At 52.5% G+C, this 20,474-nt stretch overlaps 1 protein-coding gene across 1 annotated transcript in view; it reads left to right on the forward strand.

Annotated features, from left to right (window-relative positions):
• The first annotated feature begins 3,341 nt into the window (after nucleotides 1-3,341).
• The window catches only part of LOC138813729 (mucin-3B-like), a 38,552-nt gene continuing 21,419 nt past the window's right edge, over nucleotides 3,342-20,474 (forward strand). Inside the window, exon 1 of the mRNA XM_070002110.1 lies at nucleotides 3,342-19,539. Coding sequence (XP_069858211.1) covers nucleotides 3,376-19,539 — 16,164 coding nt within the window. The 5' untranslated portion in view covers nucleotides 3,342-3,375. The remainder of the gene's footprint in view (nucleotides 19,540-20,474) is intronic.

Genomic DNA, 20,474 nt, shown 5'->3' on the forward strand with positions numbered 1-20,474 from the left:
TCCTGCCTAGGCTGGCTTCAAACCTCAATCCTCAGATCTCAGCTTCCTGAGTAGCTAGGATTATAGGCATGAGCCTCTGGTGTCCAGCATTTGTATTTTTTAAGGTACCAGGGATTGAACTTGGGACCTTGCACTTGCTAAAAAAGCATTCTTACCCTTAAACCATGCCCCAGTCCCATTTAGCTTTAGCATGTTTCCCAGACAGGAAAACCAGGACTTCCTCAGGCCACAATTTCCCTTTCTCCATTTCCTAGGTAGCTGGGATTACAGGCATACACCACCACATTCTGCACTTTCCTCACTTTTTTGATGCTGTTGCAACCTCCATTAAATTATCTCCCCACCTGCTATCTCCATGGCAACAGTCCCAGGGCTTTAACCTGGACCAATCTCACGATAGTAGGGTTTTTTTCCATCCCAGTACAATGGTCATACATATGGGTCCTCATAATTCTTTGTCTGAGGTTGAGGTTGAACAATATCCTGGCACCTCCACCCACTAGGGGTGGCAGTAGCATTTCTAACAACCAGTCACGCAAGCCAGCTCTGCAGAGGTTGCATCTTGTTATATCTTGCATGGAGGAGGAGTGCAGTAAATATACTTGTGTGGATGACATCACTTGGTGGGACAACTGGTCTACCACTTTGTTCTCCAAAGATATGACAGATATTCAGATAGACTTGGAAGATGCTAACCCATTACATAGATGGCTACAGATGTGTGTGTGTGTGTGTGTGTGTGTGTGTGTGTGTGTGTGTGTGTGTGTGTGTGTGTGGTCTTCCTTGGAGAAGGAGGGGACTATGACTAAAACACAAATCTTAGACAAGTTTCACAAAAAATTCAGCCACTCCAATCTACCTTCAGCAATTCTCTCATCTCATCTCCCAACTGCAGTCTTAGAGTGGCCTACCTCATCCACAAACTTCTTCCTGTTCTGTTTTGTTTTGTTTTGTTTCTTTTCAAAGTACTTAGGACTCGGTAGAAATTTGGGCATCTAATTTAACCAGTATTACAGGTAAAATTGTGGATTAGATACAAAAGCAATGCCCTCCCGTAAAAATCACAGGGTTTCTGTATACATTTCATGTTGGTATGAATTCACAGAGATTCATAAGGGTTATGTTAGAAATATTTCTCCCCTGTGATTTCTCACCTTAAATCATGCCGGATAAAATTAGCCCTGAGAGATGATGTGGAAAGAAACAATTAAACAGAGGTGACTCAAAAAAGGATGGCAAGGGCTGGGAAGGTACCTCAGTGGTAGAGTGCTTGCCTTGCATGCATGAGGCCCTGGGTTCAATTCCTCAGCACCACAGAAGCAGAAAAAAGCCTTTGGCTCTGTGGCTCAAGTGGTAGAGCGCTAGCCTTGAGCTGAAGAGCTGAGGGACAGCACCCAGGCCCAGAGTTCAGGTCCATGATCAAAAAAAAAAAAAAAAAAAGATAGCAAGTGCTGTGTAGTATGTGAAAATTCTTAAGACTCCAAAGCAATTATATAGTATGCATATATATACTATGTACACTATATAGACTGTATATTAATATGTACTATGTACTATACAGTAGAGCATATATACATATATTGTTTATATTATATATAGTATAGTATATGTCACATATATTTATACTAATATATTAATATATAATATATACATAACATAGTATATAGTATATATGTTATAGTATATATACACTATATATACTCTACATAGCATATACTATAGTATATAGTATAGTATACATATTATAGAGTCTATAGAGTATAAATATGTATTTTATAATTATATATACTACCTGGTATGTAATACAGTATATACTATAATATATACTATATAGTATATATGCTAGATATGTCTATATATATGCTATATATGCCTATACATCATATATACTATATAGTATATTTCATATATAGTATATAGTACACATACAGTATATAGAGCATATATTTTATATATATACAATATAGTATATATTGTATAATATGTATAATGTATATATAGTATATACCATATTATACTACAGTATATAAATATTACAGTATTTATAGACTATATAGTAATAATATAATGTTTTATATATTATATATTACATATGTAATGTTAGTCTTAATTTTCTTATAATTATCTGCCATTCATGTAGAGGTTACTCTGTCAAGTTCTAAATATTATGCACATGTTCACTGACTGTAAGACACAGTGTCATCATCCTCATTTTACCCATAAGGAAACTGAGGAACCCAGCCGTGAATGAAAATGCTGGATCACCCTCGGCCTGTAAGTGGCCCAGCCATGGTTTAGAGCTCAGGTTTAATTCATTTGTAGGTCCTACCTCAGGACATTTGCAGCAGATGTGCTCTATAACTGGGCTACTGTAACCCCTCCCTATGCCCCAGGTACGCAAACCAACCTAATGTAATTTTGTATCACAACTCAACTTCAGTGCTTGAACCACGGTAGTTATTATCGCCTTTCCCTATTGCTTCCACATCACAAGGACCAAGTGCCTCGGCCACCCCAAACACCACACAGGGGTTCAGCACCCGTTCAGAGACTCCACAATGGAGCAGCAGAGCTCATAAAAACCTAAGTACTTCACCCAACAGGCATGACCAAGTGTCCACACTGGCACTGACTAATTCTCAGACAACAGAGCTGGTCTCCTCAACAGCCTCCTCCTGGGAGACCACAACCACCCACGGCGGAGTATCAGAGGCGTCCAGTCCCACCCTGGAAAATACCACTGTCCCTCCTCACGTGACCTCCGAGACGTCCCCTGGGACCAGCCATCCAAATGTCACCTCTATGGATCCAACACCCACACCGGGCCTCGCCACCTCAATCTACTCCGCGTACAGCAACCCAAGGGGGAACCAAACACTCTCTGCGCACTCAGGCCCAACACCTGCCACAAACTCCTCCCCTGAGCTCTCCACTGCACAATTCTTCTCTACTCCAACACTCCCTACCAGCCTCGCTCCGTCTACAGTCACCTCTCACACACGCACTGGGATGGAGATCACCACCGTGTCTTCCACTTCTTACAAGAAAACTTCTGCAGAAATCACCAGCACTGACCAAAATCAAACTCAGGCAGCTGCATCCCACAGCACGAGTGCCTGGGACAAGTCAGCCACCGCCTCAGACACCAGCACCCTCCCCACTGCATCCCAGACCCTGCACCTCTCACACAGCACCCTGCAATCAAGCTCATCCCCTGAAATCCAGTCCTCCACACCAACTCCAGCTGGGCCACATCTGAGCTCTGCAGAGGCCCTGACACCTGCAAGCTCCACAGCCTCAGCTTCTCCTGCTCCTTCCTCCCCTACATCCATCACCCCACTCCTCACCTCCACTCTCCAAGACACCACACAGGGGATGCACACAGGATCAACAACTGTGAGCACCTTGACTCCAAGTCAGACTACAAGTGGACAGGACACCTCAGCTACCTCCTGGGTCTCCTCAGGCCTCCACACAAGTCCAACACCTTCAGACACAGCAGTGTCCACTGTAGGAGATTCCAGTTCAATCCCCCAGACACAGTTTACTATCTCTGCTACCACAGAATTTCCTGAGACCACAGCTGAGATGAGGACCCCCTCCAACACTGGAGACACCACAGATTCCACACCTGGACAGAGTTCTGCAAAGACAACAGAGATGGTCACCCAGACAGCTTCCTCCCGGACCCAGGCACTGACCCACACCAGCACAAAAGAGGAGCCCAGCTCAGCCCTGGACACCACTGCGGGCGTCTCTGATGCCACCAGCAGCTCATCCCAAAAGCTCTCTAGTGCAGGCTTCTCTTCTCCTCCAATGCTCTTTCACAGTCTCCCGCCATCCGTAGTCTCTGCTCACACACAAACTGGAAGGGAAAACAGTCTGATCACCTCCTCTTCACACAGGAAAGCACCTACAGAAATTACCACCACTGTCCAAGATCAAAGTCTTGTCTCTGAATCCCATAGCACACAAGCCTGGGACACAACAGCTATGGCATCAGCACCCAGCGCCCTCCCCACTGCATCCCAGACCCTGCCCCACTCACACACCACCCTGCAATCAACCTCATCCCCTGAAGTCCTGTCCTCCACACCAACTCCAGCTGGACCACATACGAGCTCCACAGGGGCCATAAAACCTGCCAGCTCCACAGCCTCACCTTCTCCTGCTCCTTCCTCCCCTGCATCCATCACCCTACTCCTCACCTCCACTCTCCAGGACACCACTGAGCACATGGACACAGGATCAACACCTGTGAGCACCTTGACTCCAAGTCAGACTACAGGTGGACAAGATACCTCAGTCACGTCCTGGATCTCCACAGGATTCCACACAAATCTAACATCTTTAGTCATATCAGCATCCAATGTGGAAGATTCCACTTCTGTCCCCCAAACCTTACCATCTAATGTAACCACCTCAGACCTTCGTGAGACCACAACTGAGTTGAGAATGCACATCAGCACAGGAGACTCCACAATTTCCACAAAAACGCCAACATCAGCTCAGACCACAGAGAAGTTCACTCAGACAGCTTCCTCCTGGACCACAGCACTAACCTACAGCAGCAAGCCTGGGCACAGCAGCTCACATATGGACACAACTGCTGACCTCTCTTATGCCACCACCAGCTCCTCCCATGAACAATCCAGTACAGACTTCACCTCTGCTCCAACGCAACCTCCCAACCTCGCTCCATCTACAGTCTCAGCTCACAGAACCACTGGAGTAGAGATCACCAGCATGTCCTCCTCCCCTGACAAGACAGCTTCTGCTGAAATCACCACCACTGTCTACACATGGAATCCTGCAGTTGCATCGCACAGCACAGAAGCTTGGGACATATCAGCCATGGCCCCAGCCCCCAGCACCCTCCCCACTGCATCCCAGACCCTGCCCCACTTACACACCACCCTGCAATCAAGCTCATCCCCTAAAGTCCTGTCCTCCACACCAACTCCAGCTGGACCACAGCTGAGCTCCACACCTGCTGGACCCACAGCTTCACCTTCTCCTGCTCCTTCCTCGCCTGCATCCATCACCCCACTCCTCATCTCCACTCTCCATGACACCACGCAGGGGATGGACACAGGATCAACACCTGTGAGCACCTTGACTCCAAGTCAGACTACAAGTGGACAGGACATCTCAGCTAACTCCAGGGTCTCCTCAGGCCTCCACACGAGTCCAACAACTTCAGACACAGCAGTGTCTACTGTGCAAGACTCCAGTTCTATTCCCCAAACACAGTTTACTAACTCTGCTGCCTCAGAACTTCCTGAGACCACAGCTCATATGAGTACCCCCTCCAACACTGGAGACACCAGAAGGTCTACACCTGCACACAGTTCTGCAAAGACAACAGAGATGGACACACAGACAGCTTCCTCCCAGACCCAGGCACTGACCAACACCAGCACAACAGAGGAGCCCAGCTCAGCCCTGGACACCACTGCTGGCCTCTCTAAGGCCACCACAAGCTCCTCCCCAGAGCTCTCCACTACAGGCTTCTTCCGCTTCACTGCAAAACTCCCTCCCAGTCTTGCACCATTCACAGACTCTGCTCACACACCCACTGGAATAGAAAACAGCCTGATCACTTCCTCTTCACACAGCACAGCACCTACAGAAATCACCACCACTGTCCACACACCAATTCCTGCATCTGCATCCCATGGCACCCAGGATTGGGACACTTCTGCCCCAGTCTCAGAAACCAGCACCCTCCCCATTGCATCCCAGACTCCTCCCCACTCAATCATCACCTTGAAGTCAAGCTCACCCCTTCAAGTCCTTTCCTCAACACAAACTACAGCTGTGCGACATCTGAGCTTCTCAGGGGCCATGACACCTAACGACCCCACAGCCTCACCTGCTTTTTCCTCCCCTGTGAACACCACCCCACTCCTCACCTCCACTCTCCAGGATCCCATGCAGGGGATGGACACAGGATCAACACCTTTGAGTACCTTGACTCCAAGTCAGACTACAAGTAGACAGGACACCTCAGCCACCTCCTGGATCTCCTCAGGCCTCCACACAAGTCCAACGTCTTCAGACACAGCAGTGTCCACTGTGGAAGATTCCAGTTCTGTCCCCAAACCTCGCTTTACCACCTCAGTCTCCTCAGAACTTCCTGAGACCACAGCTGAGGAGAGAATGCCCTCCACCACTGAGGCCATCACAGTTTCCACACAAATACCAACATCCTCTCAGACGAGACAGATGGTCGCCCAGACAGCTTCCTCCTGGACCAGAGAACTGAACCACACCAGCACTCCTGAGGAGCCCAGCTCAAACAGGGACACCACTGCTGCGCTCTCCAATGCTGCCACCAGCTCCTCCCCTGAGCTCTCCACTGCAGGCTTCTTCTCCTCTTCTCCAACGAACTCTCCTGGCCTCACTCCATCCTCAGTCTCCTCTCACACACCCACTGCAATGGGGATCACCACTGTGTCTTCCTCTTCCTACAAGAAAACTTCTACAGAAATCACCAGCACTGACCAAAGTCAAACTCCTGCAGCTGCATCCCACAGCACCCGTGAGTGGGACATGTCAGCCACAGCCTCAGCCCGTAGCACCCTCCCCACTATATCCCAGACCCTGCCCCACTCACACACCACCCTGCAATCAACCTCATCCCCAAAAGGCCTGTCCTCCACACAAACCCCAGCTGTACCTCATATAAGCTCCACAGGGTCTCTGACACCTCCTGGCCCCAGAGTCTCACCTTCTCCTGCTTCTTCCTCCCCTACATCCATCACCACAATCCTCACCTCCACTCTCCAGGACACCACACATGAGAGGGACCCGGGATCAACACCTGTGAGCACCCTGACTCCAAGTCAGACTACAAATGGACAGGACTTCTCAGCCACCTCCTGGGTCTTCTCAGGCCTCCACACAAGTCCAACATCTTCAGACACAACAGTGTCCACTGTGCAAGATTCCAGTTCTATTCCCCCAACTCACTTTACTATCACGGTCTCCTCAGAACTTCCTGAGACTACAGGTGAGATGAGCAGTCCCTCCAACACTGGGGACACCAGAGGTTCCACACCTGCACACAGTTCTGCAAAGACAACAGAGATGGACACACAGACAGCTTCCTCCCGGACCCAGGCACTGACCCACACCAGCACAACAGAGGAGCCCAGCTCAGCCCTGGACACCACTGCTGGCCTCTCTGATACCACCACCAGCTCCTCCCTTGAGCTCTCTAGTGCAGGCTTTTTCTCCTCTGCTCTAACATTCCCTCCCAGTCTCGGGCCATCCACAGTCTCTGCTCACACATCCAATGGAAGGGAAAACAGTCTGATCACCTCTTCTTCACACAGGTCAGCACTTACAGAAATCACCACCACTGTCCAAGATCCAACATTCAGATCTGCATCCCACAGCATCCAACCCCAGGACACATCATCCACAGCCTCAACCACCAGCAACCTCCCCACTGCACTCCAGACCCTGCCCCACTCACACACCACCCTGCAATCAAGCTCATCCACTGAAGTCCTGTCCTTCACACCAACTCCAGCTGGACCACATCTGAGCTCCACAGGGACTCTGACACCTGCCAGCCCCACAGCCTCACCTTCTCCTGCTCCTTCCTCCACTGCGACCATCACCCCACTCCTCACCTCCACTCTCCAAAACACCATGCAGGAGATGGACCCAGGATCAACACCTGTGAGCACCTTGAATCCAAGTCAGACTACAGGTAGACAGAATACCTCAGCTACCTCCTGGGTCTCCTCAGGCCTCCACACAAGTCCATCATCTTCAGACACAGCAGCATCGAATGGGAGAGACTTCTCTTCTGTTCCCCAAACCTTATCATCTAATGTAACCTCCTCACACATTCCTGAGACCACAGCTGAGGTGAGGACGCCCTTCAGCACCGGGGACACCACAATTTCCACAAAAATGCCAGCATCAACTCAGACCACAGAGCTGTTCACCCAGACAGGTTCGTCCTGGACCACAGTGCTAACTTACAGCAGCACACATGGGCACAGCAGCTCAGCCCTGGCCAACACTGCTGGCCCCTCTAAGGCCACCACAAGCTCCTCCCCTGAGCTCTCCACTACAGGCTTCTTCCCCTCTGCTGCAAAACTCCCTCCCAGTCTTGCACCATTCACAGACTCTGCTCACACACGCACTGGAATGGAAAACAGCCTGATCACTTCCTCTTCACACCGCACAGCACCTACAGAAATCACCACCACTGTCCACACACCAATGCCTGCATCTGCATCCCATGGCAACCAGGATTGGGACACATCTGCCCCAGTCTCAGAAACCAGCACCTTCCCCATTGCATCCCAGACTCCTCCCCACTCAATCATCACCTTGAAGTCAAGCTTGCCCCTTCAAGTCCTTTCCTCAACACCAACTCCAGCTGTGCCACATCTGAGCTCTTCAGGGGCCATGACACCTGCTGGCCCCACAGCCTCACCTGCTCCTTCCTCCCCTGTGAACACCACCCCACTCCTCACCTCCACTCTCCAGGATACCAAGCAGGGGATGGACACAGGATCAACACCTTTGAGTCCCTTGACTCCAAGTCAGACTACAAGTGGACAGGACATCTCAGCCACCTCCTGGATCTCCTCTAGCTTCCACACAAGTCCAACATCTTCAGACACAGCAGTGTCCACTGTGCAAGATTCCAGTTCTATTCTCCAAACTCAGTTTACTATCGCAGCCTCCTCAGGACTTCCTGAGACCACAGCTGAGATGAGCACCCCCTCCAACACTGGAGACACCAGAAGGTCCACACCTGCACACAGTTCTGCAAAGACAACAGAGATGGACACCCAGACAGCTTCCTCCCGGACTCAGGCACTGACCCACACCAACACAACAGAAGAGCCCAGCTCAGCCCTGGACACCACTGCTGGCCTCTCTGTTGCCACCACAAGCTCCTCCCCTGAGCTCTCCAGTGCAGGCTTCTTCTCCTTTATTCCAATGCTCAGTTCCAGCCTTCATCCATCCACAGCCTCACCTCAGACACCCACAGATTCCAGTTCTGTCCCCAAAACCATGCTTACTGTAACTGGCTCCTCAGAAATTCCTGAGACTCCAGAGGAGAGAATGCCCACCACCACTGCAGTCACCAGAGTTTCCACACAAATACTGACATCCTCTCAGACAAGAGAGATGTTCACCAAGACAACTTCCTCATCCACCCTAGAACTGACCCGCAGCGGCACACCCACACAGCCCAGATCAGCCCTGGACACCACTGCTGGCCTCTCTGATGCTGCCACCAGCCCCTTCCCTGAGCTCTCCACTGCAGACTTCTCCTCTGCTCCAATGCTCCCTCCCAGCATCACTCCATCCACAGTCTCGGCTTACAGAACCACTGGAGTAGAGATCACCAACCTGTCCTCCTCCCGTTATGAGACAGTTTCTGCAGAAATCACCACCACTGTCCACACTCGAATTCCTGCATCTGCATCACACAGCACAGGTAACTGGGATTCGTCAACCATGGCCCCAGGCACCAGCATCCTCACTACTGCATCCCAGACCCTGCCCCACTCACACACCACCCTGCAATCAAGCTCATCCACTGAAGCCCTGTCCTCCAAGCCAACTCCAGCTGGATCACATCTGAGCTCCACAGGGACTCTGACACCTGCCAGCCCCACAGCCTCACCTTCTCCTGCTCCTTCCTCCACTGCGACCATCACCCCACTCCTCACCTCCACTCTCCAAAACACCATGCAGGAGATGGACCCAGGATCAACACCTGTGAGCACCTTGAATCCAAGTCAGACTACAGGTAGACAGAATACCTCAGCTACCTCCTGGGTCTCCTCAGGCCTCCACACAAGTCCATCATCTTCAGACACAGCAGCATCGAATGGGAGAGACTTCTCTTCTGTTCCCCAAACCTTATCATCTAATGTAACCTCCTCACACATTCCTGAGACCACAGCTGAGGTGAGGACGCCCTTCAGCACCGGGGACACCACAATTTCCACAAAAATGCCAGCATCAACTCAGACCACAGAGCTGTTCACCCAGACAGGTTCGTCCTGGACCACAGTGCTAACTTACAGCAGCACACATGGGCACAGCAGCTCAGCCCTGGCCAATACTGCTGGCTTCTCTAAGGCCACCACAAGCTCCTCCCCAGAGCTCTCCACTACTGGCTTCTTCCCCTCTGCTGCAAAACTCCCTCCCAGTCTTGCACCATTCACAGACTCTGCTCACACACGCACTGGAATAGAAAACAGCCTGATCACTTCCTCTTCACACAGCACAGCACCTACAGAAATCACCACCACTGTCCACACACCAATTCCTGCATCTGGATCCCATGGCACAAGGGCTTGGGACACTTCTGCCCAAGTCTCAGAAACTAGCACCCTCCCCATTCTATCCCAGACTCCTCCCCACTCAATCATCACCTTGAAGTCAAGCTCACCCCTTCAAGTCCTTTCCTCAACACCAACTCCAGCTGTGCCACATCTGAGCTCTTCAGGGGCCATGACACCTGCTGGCCCCACAACCTCACCTTCTGCTTCTTCCTCCCCTGTGAACACCACCCCACTCCTCACCTCCACTCTCCAGGACACCACGCAGGGGATGGACACAGGATCAACTCCTTTGAGTACCTTGACTCCAAGTCAGACTACAAGTGGACAGGACATCCCAGTCACCTCCTCGATCTCCTCTAGCCTCCACACAAGTCCAACATCTTCAGATACAGCAGTGTTCACTGTAAAAGATTCCAGTTCAATCCCCCAGACACAGTTTACTATCTCTGCTATCTCAGAACTTCCTGAGACCACAGCTGAGATGAGCACCCCCTTCAACACTGGAGACACCAGAAGGTCCACACCTGCACACAGTTCTGCAAAGACAACAGAGATGGACACACAGACAGCTTATTCCCGGACCCAGGCACTGACCCACACCAGCACAACAGAGGAGCCCAGCTCAGCCCTGGACACCACTGCTGGCCTCTCTGATACCACCACCAGCTCCTCCCTTGAGCTCTCCAGTGCAGGCTTTTTCTCCTCTGCTCTAACACTCCTCCACAGTCTCAGGCCATCCACAGTCTCTGCTCACACATCCAATGGAAGGGAAAACAGTCTGATCACCTCCTCTTCACACAGGTCAGCACTTACAGAAATCACCACCACTGTCCAAGATCCAACATTCAGATCTGCATCCCACAGCATCCAACCCCAGGACACATCATCCACAGCCTCAACCACCAGCAACCTCCCCACTGCACCCCAGACCCTGCCCCACTCACACACCACCCTGCAATCAAGCTCATCCACTGAAGTCCTGTCCTCCACACCAACTCCAGCTAGACCACATCTGAGATCCACAGGGACCCTGACACCTGCCAGCCCCACAGCCTCACCTTCTCCTGCTCCTTCTTCCCCTGCGACCATCACCCCACTCCTCACCTCCACTGTCCAAAACACCATGCAGGAGATGGACCCAGGATCAACACCTGTGAGCACCTTGAATCCAAGTCAGACTACAGGTAGACAGAATACCTCAGCTACCTCCTGGGTCTCCTCAGGCCTCCACACAAGTCCATCATCTTCAGACACAGCAGCATCGAATGGGAGAGACTTCTCTTCTGTTCCCCAAACCTTATCATCTAATGTAACCTCCTCACACATTCCTGAGACCACAGCTGAGGTGAGGACGCCCTTCAGCACCGGGGACACCACAATTTCCACAAAAATGCCAGCATCAACTCAGACCACAGAGCTGTTCACCCAGACAGCTTCCTCCAGGACCACAGTGCTAACTTACAGCAGCACGAATGGGCACAGCAGCTCAGCCCTGGCCAATACTGCTGGCTTCTCTAAGGCCACCACAAGCTCCTCCCCAGAGCTCTCCACTACTGGCTTCTTCCCCTCTGCTGCAAAACTCCCTCCCAGTCTTGCACCATTCACAGACTCTGCTCACACACGCACTGGAATAGAAAACAGCCTGATCACTTCCTCTTCACACAGCACAGCACCTACAGAAATCACCACCACTGTCTACACACCAGTTCCTGCATCTGCAGGCACAAGGGCTTGGGACACTTCTGCCCAAGTCTCAGAAACCAGCACCCTCCCCATTGCATCCCAGACTCTTCCCCACTCAATCATCACCTTGAAGTCAAGCTCACCCCTTGAAGTCCTTCCCTCAACACAAACTACAGCTGTGCCACATCTGAGCTCTTCAGGAGCCATGACACCTGTTGGCCCCACAGCCTCACCTTCTGCTTCTTCCTCCCCTGTGAACACCACTCCACTCCTCACCTCCACTCTCCAGGATATCACGCAGGGGATGGACACAGGATCAACACCTTTGAGTACCTTGACTCCAAGTCAGACTACAAGTGGACAGCACATCTCAGTCACCTCCTGGGTCTCCTCAGGTCTCATCACAAGTCCAACATCTTCAGATACAGCAGTGTTCACGGTAAAAGATTCCAGTTCAATCCCCCAGACACAGTTTACTATCTCTGCTATCTCAGAACTTTCTGAGACCACAGCTGAGATGAGCATCCCCTCCAACACTGGAGACACCAGAGGTTCCACACCTGCACACAGTTCTGCAAAGACAACAGAGATGGACACACAGACAGCTTATTCCCGGACCCAGGCACTGACCCACATGAGTAAAACAGAGGAGCCCAGCTCAGCCCTGGACACCACTGCTGGCCTCTCTGATGCCACCACCATCCCCTTCCCTGAGCTCTCCACTGCAGACTTCTCCTCTGCTCCAATGCTCCCTCCCAGCCTCACTCCATCCACAGTCTCGGCTCACAGAACCACTGGAGTAGAGATCACCAACCTGTCCTCCTCCCATTATGAGACAGTTTCTGCAGAAATGACCACCAATGTTCACACTCAAATTCCTGCATCTGCATCCCACAGCACAGGTAACTGGGATTCGTCAACCATGGCCCTAGCCACCAGCATCCTCCCTACTACATCCCAGACCCTGCTCCACTCACATAGCACCCTGCAATCAAGCTCATCCCCTGAAGTCTTGTCCACCACACAAACTACAGCTGGGCCACATATGACCTCCACAGAGCTCCTGACACCTGCCAGCCCCACAGCCTCACCTTCCCCTGCTTCTTCCTCCCCTGGGACCATCACACCACTCCTCAGCTCCACTCTCCAGGACACCACGCAGTGGATGGACACAGGATCAACACTTGTGAGCACCTTGACTCCAAGTCAGACTACAAGTGGACAGGACACCTCAGCTACCTCTTGGGTCTCCTCAGGCCTCAATAGAAGTCCAACATCTTCAGACACAGAAGTGTCCACTGTGGAAGATTTCAGTTCTGTCCCCAAACCTCGCTTTACCACCTCAGTCTCCTCAAAACTTCCTGAGACCACAGCTGAGGAGAGAATGGCCTCCACCACTGAGGCCATCACAGTTTCCACACAAATACCAACATCCTCTCAGACGAGACAGATGGTCGCCCAGACAGCTTCCTCCTGGACCACAGAACTGACCCACACCAGCACTCCTGAGGAGTCCAGCTCAAACAGGGACACCACTGCTGCGCTCTCCAATGCTGCCACCAGCTCCTCCCTTGAGCTCTCCACTGCAGGCTTCTTCTCCTCTTCTCCAACGAACTCTCCTGGCCTCACTCCATCCTCAGTCTCCTCTCACACACCCACTGCAATGGGGATCACCACTGTGTCTTCCTCTTCCTACAAGAAAACTTCTACAGAAATCACCAGCACTGACCAAAGTCAAACTCTTGCAGCTGCATCCCACAGCACCCGTGAGTGGGACATGTCAGCCACAGCCTCAGCCCGTAGCACCCTCCCCACTATATCCCAGACCCTGCCCCACTCACACACCACCCTGCAATCAACCTCATCCCCAAAAGGCCTGTCCTCCACACAAACCCCAGCTGTACCTCATATAAGCTCCACAGGGTCTCTGACACCTCCTGGCCCCAGAGTCTCACCTTCTCCTGCTTCTTCCTCCCCTACATCCATCACCATACTCCTCACCTCCACTCTCCAGGACACCACACATGAGAGGAACCCAGGATCAACACCTGTGAGCACCCTGACTCCAAGTCAGACTACAAATGGACAGGACTTCTCAGCCACCTCCTATGTCTCCTCAGGCCTCCACACAAGTCCAACATCTTCAGATACAGCAGTGTCCACTGTGCAAGATTCCAGTTCTATTCCCCCAACTCACTTTACTATCATGGTCTCCTCAGAACTTCCCGAGACTACAGGTGAGATGAGCAGTCCCTCCAACACTGGGGACACCAGAGGTTCCACACCTGCACACAGTTCTGCAAAGACAACAGAGATGGACACACAGACAGCTTATTCCCGGACCCAGGCACTGACCCACACCAGCACAACAGAGGAGCCCAGCTCAGCCCTGGACACCACTGCTGGCCTCTCTGATACCACCACCAGCTCCTCCCTTGAGCTCTCCAGTGCAGGCTTTTTCTCCTCTGCTCTAACACTCCTCCACAGTCTCAGGCCATCCACAGTCTCTGCTCACACATCCAATGGAAGGGAAAACAGTCTGATCACCTCCTCTTCACACAGGTCAGCACTTACAGAAATCACCACCACTGTCCAAGATCCAACATTCAGATCTGCATCCCACAGCATCCAACCCCAGGACACATCATCCACAGCCTCAACCACCAGCAACCTCCCCACTGCACCCCAGACCCTGCCCCACTCACACACCACCCTGCAATCAAGCTCATCCACTGAAGTCCTGTCCTTCACACCAACTCCAGCTGGACCACATCTGAGCTCCACAGGGACTCTGACACCTGCCAGCCCCACAGCCTCATCTTCTCCTGCTCCTTCCTCCACTGCGACCATCACCCCACTCCTCACCTCCACTCTCCATGACACCATGCAGGAGATGGACACAGGACCAACACCTGTGAGCACCTTGAATCCAAGTCAGACTACAGGTGGACAGAATACCTCAGCTACCTCCTGGGTCTCCTCAGGCCTCCACACAAGTCCATCATCTTCAGACACAGCAGCATCGAATGGGAGAGACTTCTCTTCTGTTCCCCAAACCTTATCATCTAATGTAACCTCCTCACACATTCCTGAGACCACAGCTGAGGTGAGGACGCCCTTCAGCACCGGGGACACCACAATTTCCACAAAAATGCCAGCATCAACAGAGCTGTTCACCCAGACAGCTTCCTCCAGGACCACAGTGCTAACTTACAGCAGCACGAATGGGCACAGCAGCTCAGCCCTGGCCAATACTGCTGGCTTCTCTAAGGCCACCACAAGCTCCTCCCCAGAGCTCTCCACTACTGGCTTCTTCCCCTCTGCTGCAAAACTCCCTCCCAGTCTTGCACCATTCACAGACTCTGCTCACACACGCACTGGAATAGAAAACAGCCTGATCACTTCCTCTTCACACAGCACAGCACCTACAGAAATCACCACCACTGTCCACACACCAATTCCTGCATCTGGATCCCATGGCACAAGGGCTTGGGACACTTCTGCCCAAGTCTCAGAAACTAGCACCCTCCCCATTCTATCCCAGACTCCTCCCCACTCAATCATCACCTTGAAGTCAAGCTCACCCCTTCAAGTCCTTTCCTCAACACAAACTACAGCTGTGCCACATCTGAGCTCTTCAGGGGCCATGACACCTGCTGGCCCCACAACCTCACCTTCTGCTTCTTCCTCCCCTGTGAACACCACCCCACTCCTCACCTCCACTCTCCAGGACACCACGCAGGGGATGGACACAGGATCAACTCCTTTGAGTACCTTGACTCCAAGTCAGACTACAAGTGGACAGGACATCTCAGTCACCTCCTCGATCTCCTCTAGCCTCCACACAAGTCCAACATCTTCAGACACAGCAGTGTCCACTGTGCAAGATTCCAGTTCTATTCCCCAAACTCAGTTTACTATCGCGGCCTCCTCAGAACTTCCTAAGACCACAGCTGAGATGAGGAGCCCCTCCAACACTGGAGACACCAGAGGTTCCACACCTGGACAGAGTTCTGCAAAGACAACAGAGATGGAAACACAGACAGCTTATTCCCGGACCCAGGCACTGACCCACACCAGTAAAACAGAGGAGCTCAGCTCAGCCGTGGACACCACTACAGACCTCTCGGATGCCACCACCAGCTCCTCCCCTGAGCCCTCCAGTGCAGGCTTCTCGGCTCCAATGCATCCTCCCAGCCTCACTCCAGCCACAGTCTTAACTCAGACACCCACAGATTCCAGTTCTGTCCTGCAAACCAAGCTTACTATATCTGGCACCTCAGAACTTCCTGAGACCCCAGCAGAGGACAGAACGCCCTCCCCGGTTGAGATCATCAGAGATTCCACACAAATACCAACATCCTCTCAGACAACAGATGTGGTCACCCAGACAACTTCATCCTGGACCACAGCACTGACCCACACCAGCACTCCTGAGGAGCCCAGCTCAGTCATGGACACCACTGCTCGCTTCTATTATGCCTCCACCAGCTCCTCCCCTGAGCTCTCCACTGAAGGCTTCTCCTCTTCTCCAAGGCTCTCTTCCAGTCTTGTGCCATCCACGGTCTCTGATCACACAGTCACTGGAAGGGAAAACAGTTTGATCACCCCCTCTTCATATAGAACAGCACCTACAGAAGTCACCAGCACTGTCCAAAATCAAGGTCTTGTGTCTGCATCCCACAGCAACCAAACCCAGGACTCGTCATCCATGGCCCCAGCCACCAGCACCCTCCCCACTGCATCCCAGACTCCTCCTCATTCACACCGCACCCTTCAATCAAGCTCATCCCCTGAAGTCCGGCCCTCCACACAAACTCCAGCTGGAACACAGCTGAGCTCCACAGGGGCCATGACACCTGCTGGCCCCACAGCTTCATCTTCCACTGCTCCTTCCTCTCGTACATCCATCACCTCACTCCTCACCTCTATTCTACATGACACCACTGAGGAGATGGGCACAGGATCAACATCTGTGAGCACCTTGACTCCAAGTCAGACTACAAGTGGACAGCACATCTCAGCCACCTCCTGGGTCTCCCCAAGCCTCCACACAAGTCCAACATCTTCAGACACAGCAGTGTCCACTGTAGAAGATTCCAGTTCAATCCCCCAGACACAGTTTACTATCTCTGCTACCACAGAATTTCCTGAGACCACAGTTGAGATGAGGACCCCCTCCCCCACTGGAGACACCACAGATTCCACACCTGGACAGAGTTCTGCAAAGACAACAGAGATGGTCACCCAGACAGCTTCCTCCCGGACCCAGGCACTGACCCACACCAGCACACCAGAGGAGCCCAGCTCAGTCCTGGACACCACTGCTGGCCTCTCTGATGCCACCACAAGCTCCTCCTCTGAGCTCTCCAGTTCCGGGTTCTTCTCCTCTACTCCAGTATTCCCTCCCAATCTTGCACCATCCACAGTTTATGCTCACACACCCACTGGAAGGGAAAACAGTCTGATCACCTCCTCTTCACACAGGACAGCACCTACCGAAATCACCACCACTGTCCAAAATCAAATGCTTGTGTCTGCATCCCACAGCACTGAAGTGTGGGACATGACAGCCATGGCCTCAGCCACCAGCACCCTCCCCACTGCATCCCAGACCCTGCCCCACTCACACAGCACCCTGAAATCAAGCTCATCCACTGAAGTCCTGTCCTCCACACAAACTCCAGCTGGGCCACAGCTGAGCTCCACAGGGACCCTCACACGTGCTGACCTGACACCCTCACCTTCTCCTGCTTCTTCCTCCCCTGCATCCATCACCCCACTCCTCACCTCCACTCTCCACCACACCACACAGGGGATGGACACAGAATCAACACCTGTGAGCACCTTGACTCCAAGTCAGACTACAAGTGGACAGCACATCTCAGCCACCTCCTGGGTGTCTTCAGTCCTCCACACAAGTCCAACATCTTCAGACACTGCAGTGTCCACTGTGCAAGACTCCAGTTCTGTACCCAAAGCACACTTAACTGTCCCTGCCTCCTCAGCACTTCCAGTATCCACAGCTGAGGCGAGAACGACCTCCACTACTGGGGTCATCACAGCTTCTACACAAATACCAACATCCTCTCAGACGAGAGAGATGGCCACCCAGACAGCTTCCTCATCAACCTTAGAACTGACCCACACCAGCACTCCTGCACAGCCCAGGTCAGCCCTGGCCACCACTGCTGACCTCTCTGATGCCACCACCAGCTCCTCCCCAAAACTTGCCAGTGCAGACTTCTCTGCTCTAACACTCCCTCCCAGCCTCACGTGGTCCACAGTCTCTACTCACACAACCACTGAAGTGGAGATCACCAGCTTATCCTACTCCCCTTATAAGACAGCTTCTGCAGAAATCACCACCACTGTCCACACTCGGATTCCTGCATCTGCATTCCACATCACAGGTACCTGGGATTCTTCAACCATGGCTCCAGCCACCAGCATCCTCCCCACTGCATCCCAGACCCTGCTCCACTCACACAGCACCCTGCAATCAAGCTCATCCCCTGAAGTCCTGTCCTCCACACCAACTCCAGCTGGGCCACATCTGAACTCCACAGGGGCCCTGACACGTGCAAGCTCCACAGCTTCAGCTTCTCCTGCTCCCTCCTCACCTGCATCCATCACCCCACTCCTCGCATCTACTTCCTGCAACACCACACAGGAGATGCACACAGGATCAACATCTGTGAGCACCTTGACTCCAAGTCAGACTACAAGTGAACAGGACAACTCAGCAACCTCTTTGGCCTCCTCAGGCCTCCACACCAGTCCAATATCTTCAAACACAGCAGTGTCCACTGTGCAAGATTCCAGTTCTGCCCCCCAAACCAAATTTACTATCTCTGTTACCTCAGAACTTCCTGGGACCGCTGGGATAGGGACCCTCTCCACCATTGGGGACACCAGAGGTTCCACACTTGGACAGAGTTCTGCAAAGACAGCAGAGATGGACGCCCAGACAGCTTCCCCTTGGGTCCAGGCACTGACCCACCCCAGCATACCAGGGAGTCCCAGCTCAGTCCTGAACACCACTGCTGGCCTTTCTGATGCCACCACCAGCTCCTCCCCCGAGCTCTCCAGTGCAGGCTTCTTCTCCTCTGTTCCAATGCTTCCTCCCAGACTCACTCCATCCACAGTCTCACCTCAGACACCCACAGATTCCAGTTCTGCCTCCCGTTCCAAGCTTACTTTGTCTGGCACCTCAGAACTTCCTGAGACCCCAGCAGAGGACAGAACACCCTCCCCCGCTGAGCTCACCAGAGATTCCACACAAATGCCAATATCCTCTCAGACAAGAGAGATGGTCACCCAGACAACTTCATCCTGGACCACAGCACTGACCCACACCAGCACTCCTGAGGAGCCCAGCTCAGTCATGGACACCACTGCTGGCCTCTCTGATGCCTTCACCAGCTCCTCCCCTGAGCAATCCACTGAAGTCTTCTTCTCCTCTGCTCCAAGGCTCTCTCCCACTTTCGTGCCATCCACGGTCTCTGATCACACACCCACTGTAAGGGAAAACAGTCTGATCACCCCCTCTTCATATAGAACAGCACCTACAGAAGTCACCAGCACTGTCCAAAATCAAGGTCTTGTGTCTGCATCCCACAGCAACCAAACCCAGGACTCATCATCCATGGCCCCAGCCACCAGCACCCTCCCCACTGCATCCCAGACTCCTCCTCATTCACACCGCACCCTTCAATCAAGCTCATCCCCTGAAGTCCTGTCTTCCACACCAACTCCAGCTGGACCACATCTGACCTCCATAGGGGCCATGACACCTGCCAGCCCCACAGCCTCACCTTCCCCTTCTCCTTCCTCCCCTGCATCCATCACCACGTTCCTCGCCTCCACTCTCCAGGACACCACACAGGGGATGGACACAGGATCAATACCTGTGAGCACCTTGACTCCAAGTCAGACTACAAGTGGACAACACATCTCAGCCACTTCCTGGGTCTCCTCAGGCCTCCACACAAGTCCAACCTATTCAGACGCAGCAGTGTCCATTGTGGAACATTCCAGTTCTATCCCCCAAACTGGCTTTACTATCTCTGCTACTTCAGAACCTCCTGAAACCACACGTGAGATGAGGACTTCTTCCACCACTGGGGAGACCAGAGGTTCCACACCTGGACAGAGTTCTGCAAAGACAACAGAGATGGAGATGCAGACAGATTTCTCACAGACCCAGACATTGACCCACAGCAGCACGCCAGCGCAGCCCAGCTCAGCCCTGGACACCACTGCGGGCCTCTCTGATGCCACCACCAGCTCCTCCCCTGAACAAAACAGTACAGGCTTCTTCTACTCTGCTCCAAAGCTCCCCCTCAGCCTTGCACCATCCATAACCTCACCTCAGACACCCACAGACTTCAGTTCTGTCCCCCAAACTATGCTTACTATGTCTACCTCTTCAAGAATTCCTGAGACCCCAGCAGA

This window comes from Dipodomys merriami, unplaced genomic scaffold (genome assembly GCF_024711535.1).
Source record: "Dipodomys merriami isolate MVZ:Mamm:240054 unplaced genomic scaffold, mDipMer1.0.p SCAF_6, whole genome shotgun sequence".
NCBI lineage: Eukaryota > Metazoa > Chordata > Mammalia > Rodentia > Heteromyidae > Dipodomys > Dipodomys merriami.